The sequence below is a fragment of the Formica exsecta genome, unplaced genomic scaffold (genome assembly GCF_003651465.1).
Source record: "Formica exsecta isolate Colony F162 unplaced genomic scaffold, ASM365146v1 scaffold1025, whole genome shotgun sequence".
Classification (NCBI taxonomy): Eukaryota; Metazoa; Arthropoda; class Insecta; order Hymenoptera; family Formicidae; genus Formica; species Formica exsecta.
Genome location: NW_021848365.1, coordinates 55,761 through 61,545, shown reverse-complemented (window position 1 = coordinate 61,545; position 5,785 = coordinate 55,761). Strand labels below are relative to the sequence as shown.

Below are 5,785 nucleotides of genomic sequence, written 5' to 3'. Positions count from 1 at the left end.
ATTTTTTTCGCAGATCTCAAGCGGAAAGCTGTGATATATATATATATATATATTTGTATATCAATTATTAAAAAGATTGACCTAAATTATAGTAACACTCTTTTATTGGAATCACAGATTCAAACACAAAATGGCTCAATATATGAGGGTATATTTAGAACATTCTCAAGTAATTTTGACGTAGTATTAGAAATGGCCCATCGGGTAGAGGAAAAGATTAACGCAGATAACGTAGTAGAGAAATTAATTTTTAAATCACATGACATTGTCACTATATCTGCCAAGGATGCTGATTTGGAATATGCTATAAGAGATACTTTCCAAACGGATACAGCTATTAGTAAATTTAATGGTTTAGTCGGTGAAAAAGAACTTGAGCCTTGGGATCCACCAACTGCTGCTATGAATGGAACCGAGCTAGAATTAGATGGTGCCTCTGTAAGTTTGCAAATTTATTGCAAGACAATGAATCAAACAATGAGTTATATAAAATTGTTTGATTTTCAGAATGGTTGGGATGTTAATGAAATGTTTCGTAAAAATGAACAAGACTATGGAGTTCAAACAACATTTGAGCCTTCATTAGTAGGTTATACTTTACAACTTCGTAAAGATACAAAAGATTATAAAGAGCAAGAACAGAAGGCTGCTGAAATAGCAAATGAGATTGAATCTCAACCTAATCATAAGGCTAGATTAGAATTGGAAAATGGAGATGAAGAAGAAAGATTTGCAGCTGTAGTAAGAATTATTTTGAAATTTTTATTTTTAGTTATTGAATATTTTTCTTAATAACTACTCACCTTTAGACAAGGCCCACCGAAGGAAAATATATTCCACCGCCATTGAAGAAGAAGAATGGTAACACTAGCAAATTAATGAGATCCAATGAACCTCCATCTTCGCCAGGAACTACAAATAGTAAGAATGTCTACAACCAACCATCTCCGTCCACAGTCAATGTAAATGTCCCACAACCGAATATATCGGTTGGAGTACAGCCTACTCATGCTTCGGTGCAACATCCGGTATCTTTAAATATGGGTATGCCACCCAATGGAGTGGTTGTCACGTACAATAATCCACCGCCGCCATTCGTGCCTCCACCTACGACACAATCGCAGCAAGGTATATTAATTTATTTGTGACCTTTGTTAAGAACTCTTTGCAAGGGTTTAAATGAAAAACGCACTATTGCAACAGACTATACTATGAGAATATTGTAAGTTCTTTTCTGTTAAATTGGCATGCATAATTTTATTGCATTATATAAATATATTTGTACAATAGATCATAAAAATTGAATAAGAAACTACCAATGTGTACTTAGTGATTTAACAAAGAGCAATACTGCATACACAATGAAGATTTTCAGCTAGCTATTGTAGTGACTTTTTGCATGCAGTAAATATTTTTTAGAAAACTCTATAGTAGCTCTTTATATATAATAAACATATGATAAAAGTTGCTGTAATAACTTTTTATAGTCAAAAGCCTAAATTATTACTTTCAGAGCAAGACTGCACAAGGGTATTGAATGATAATTGTATGTTCCTTTGATACAGTAATCCAACAGAATCAACCACAATCTCAAGTTACTCCCTCAATGCCGCAAGTAGGCTTTCCTCCACAGCAACAACAACAACAAACACCTTTGAATAAAATAAATACAGAGAAACGAGAGCGACCTGGCAGGCAACAGGTTTATCAAGCTGATAAAGCGCCACCAGCGCCATTTCCTCAATCAAATGCTGCATCTTTGCATCAGCAACAACAGTCTTCACATCAGCAACATACATCATTACCACAGCAGAATTCTGTAGAAGGACAAATAGTCATACACAAATCAGATCATCGGAAGGTACGGCGCATATATTTTCTCTCATTTAAAATAATTTTCCTTTTTAAAAGAAAGACAACTCATTTACGATTATAAGTTTTACTTCAAGGTTCCGACGCCTCGTGGCAGAGATGAACAACATTCGGAACTGAGACAATTTGCTGCGGAATTCAAATTAGCGGAATCGCCAGATACTTCTCAAATTTCCCGAAAGCAACAGCATCAGCATCAACAAGATGTGCATTCTGCTACTCCGATGAATCAGCCGCATCATCAAGCTCCTTCTCAACATACAAGTACACAACAGCAACCGCAACAACAGCTGCCAACGCAGCAGCATACAAGTCCTCATCAACAACATCAGACTGTACAAGAAGAACCTGTTATTACCAGTAAGCCACCACCTGGTCCACCACTAGCAGTAAGATCTACAAGTCCGCCTCAGCAGCAGCAGCAGCAGCAACAACAACAACAACAACCACCACCACAAACGAATACTCCAACAGTACAACAATCACCACCAGAACCTGCAGTTGATAAGATAACTACTGCTTTTAAAAAATCTACATTGAATCCAAACGCTAAAGAATTTAATCCAAATGCCAAACCTTTTACACCAGTAAGTAATGTAAATCACTAGTAAATCGAACTTGAGTAGAAATAATGAAATATTTGCTTGTATAATCTATAGCGCTCTCCTAGTACACCAACACCTAGTCGGCCGCATACGCCTCAGACTCCTCAGTATACAGGAGTGACTATGCCCGCAACTGTTGTTATGCCGGCGTATGTAACACCAACGGCATTTAGTCAGCCACCAGCTCAACAAGTGACAAGGTTCCGAAAGGGTCAGTATTCCCTAAATAGTCATAATTATTTTTAGTTATGACTGTGTTAAGCTCAGATGAAATGTTAACACACACACATGTACACGTATGTATATATTTTTTTATAGTTAATACAGATTTGAAAAATTTCTTGATAGAAAATTTATTTTGAAGATTATATATATATAAAATCTTTAAAATAAATTTTAATAAGTCTTAATTTCGGTTCAAAATTATTGGTTTCTCGAAGATATTTCAGATTAATTGTGATTTTATTTATCTTTATTGCATAATTACGTATTGATGCTGAAAATAAAACAACATTATATAACATTATATATTGTCATATCTTTTATAGTGCCAATGATGCAACATCGTGCGCCAGATATAGCGTCCCAGATGCAAGTGGCCGCAGCAACGGGACAGCCGTTATTAGCGCCAGCCATACATCCACCATTCCAGGTGCCTTATCCAGGACAACCGGCGTACCAGCAAATGGTACGCATGGTCCAGGCACCGCCGCCACCGCCGCACATGGCTACTCCATATCACCATCATCATGACTCGCAAGGCCCGCAGGCCCCTGGTATACAATACATGGGCCCGCATACACATCCACATCCTCATGTAACTCAACAACCACCTAGCCAAACACCATCTCCAGCCAATCCAAATCAACCGCACACACCGGGCGCTTATAATCCACCCGGTACTCCACAGCCTACGTATCCGCAACCTCCGCCTCAGGGTCATGCCCCGAGTTATCCAATTATGTGTCCAATAATTCCACCTCATATACCAATTCCACCACAGCACATGCAATACCTACCACCGCAGCCCCCTCCGGGTGCGCAACAAACTATACCCGTTATTTTACCGCACAATCAGTAGCTGGTAACATGAAGTAAAAGAAGAAAGAGAAGAGTGCTAGTATTCTGAAATGGTAGAATAAGACTTTCAAAATTGAGTTACTTTCACGATGGTATGATCGCTTGCTTTGATTGATTGCTTGAAAAACTGCTCGCTTCTATAGACTCTCAATTTATCCGATCAATCCATTATCCGTCAACAGTGTAAATTAAACACTTACTCAACTTTCTATATTGATGAGCAGTATAAAATTATCTCGCCTTTTGTTTCGTAGTGAGAAAAAAGAAGGATAATCAATACAAAGCAATATTATCCTGAATGATGCTTTAAACAATTTTAAACAATCAAAGAGTATTAACCATCATGAAAGTAACTTTTCTGCTTTAAATGTAGGTCGATCATCGAATTATGACCTATATCTGTATTATGGACTCTTTAAAAGATGTGCAAAATAATAATTTTTGGTCGGTAAAACAGATGGCTTTTGGATCCCCTTAATAATAAACAAATATAATATAATTATGCATTGAAAATAGATAATTTAAAATTTTAAATATTTCATCACATTGATTATTTTAATCAAGTTTTAAAATTATATTATTTCGTAAAATTTCCACGGAGTTACTTTTATCGGATTAATATGTCGGATACAAAAAATGAGTTATCAAAGATTTCTTTGATAACATGCATTTTTATTGAGTAGTGCTTTAATGTATTGGAGAGAATACGATGGATCGCTCGTTTAACATGCGCATTTTGAATTTAAAAATATAGCTTACACTACTTTGTAAAATAATTGAACCAAGATTTTCAACCAAAAAACGAAAAATATCGCGCGAGCGAGTTTATCTCTATCTCCCTCCTCTCTTCTTTTTTTCTGTTTTTAAGAGATGATTATCGAAATTGCGAGAATGAGGTATATGAAAATACATGGCATATTTTTCTGCCCATGTGTGGCCAGGTGTTAATTTTACTCACGAAGAAGAGCAAGAAGAACTCGCGAAAAAAACGGATAGAATGGTTACGACTACTCCTTCGAATCTGATTTGAACGAAACGAGTAATAATTACTGAAGCTGGCGTACGGCTTGCAGGGTAAAACACTAGCGAAATATACGATTCTGCGGTTTGTTGATGAGTTTTGTTACAAGGTGTTGATACGTGCACGATTTTCAAACGCGAAAGACTACACCGAATATGCGAACAGATACAACATCTGCACAACCGACAAATCCCACAACGTTAACGGTGCGAATAGCAGGCATCAGAGAGGTACATAATTACATATCGAACAATGTAAGCTTCAATTGAGTTTATTATCAAAACTTCAACAAATAGTTTCAGTAATAGACATAACACATTAATATTATACTTTGCGTTAGTAGTTTAATACAATCTTTGTGTTTTCATATTTTATCATGTTTAGAAACAATAAATGCATAATGAAAAGTACGAAATAATATAATTTAAAAGTTTATTCGAAAAAAGATGATACACATAAATGTTATTAAACTTAAAAAAATTTGATATTACCGATTTTATTCTTATAAATCCGAATTATATATAAAAATTCATGTTTATTATATATATTATATTAATATAAAAGCTCAATTTGTTTTATAAGTGTCATATAAAATAATTGCTTGGCAGAAGAAAATATCAAGAAACGTGTAACAAATATCTGCCCACATCATTTTTAAAATTTAAAAATTATGTAGCATTTATCGTGAAAGATTACATATATCTATGCATAATTTCTTTGTTAAAAGTTAAATTTAATACTAAAACTATAAAATATTATTTAAGGGATAATTAGAGATGAAGCAATGTAATTGATTTGTATGCGAGTCGTTTGTTAATTATGTACTTCTCATTTAATGAGCAAAAAAATAGATGCTTGATAGCTGCGTGAACTAAGAATATATCTGAACATGGTATATATACTATTAATTAGAGGACAAGCGATGAGATTAGCGGTAAAGAAAGGAAGATACTGCTAATAATTACAAACTTTTTCGATTTAGTTCACATAAATAATTAAATCCTTTTATTCTATAGATTCTTTTCTATGTTAGAATAGTTTCCCTTTAAATTGGAATTCTCTTACACTGCTCTTTTATTATGCATTTGTTACATGACTGTATGAAAGTTATGGACATGCATAATGTTTTATTTGTTTTTGTATGCTTGTCTATACGAAATTGATTGTAACATTTATTTATATATATAATATATTATATATATAAATA

General features: G+C 34.4%; 1 protein-coding gene across 4 annotated transcripts in view; it reads left to right on the top strand.

Annotated features, from left to right (window-relative positions):
• The window catches only part of LOC115233081 (ataxin-2 homolog), a 5,213-nt gene extending 1,441 nt beyond the window's left edge, over positions 1–3,772 (top strand). For 2 of the 4 annotated variants that reach the window (XM_029803321.1, XM_029803304.1), the window contains exons 3-9: positions 118–438; positions 508–741; positions 810–1,128; positions 1,566–1,861; positions 1,938–2,459; positions 2,532–2,688; positions 3,026–3,772. In XM_029803321.1, the coding sequence (XP_029659181.1) occupies positions 118–438; positions 508–741; positions 810–1,128; positions 1,566–1,861; positions 1,938–2,459; positions 2,532–2,688; positions 3,026–3,558 (2,382 nt within the window). In that variant the 3' untranslated portion in view covers positions 3,559–3,772. The remainder of the gene's footprint in view (positions 1–117; positions 439–507; positions 742–809; positions 1,129–1,565; positions 1,862–1,937; positions 2,460–2,531; positions 2,689–3,025) is intronic. The other 2 variants (XM_029803331.1, XM_029803313.1) reach the window with 1 other exon arrangement.
• Positions 3,773–5,785: the final 2,013 nt, after the last annotated feature.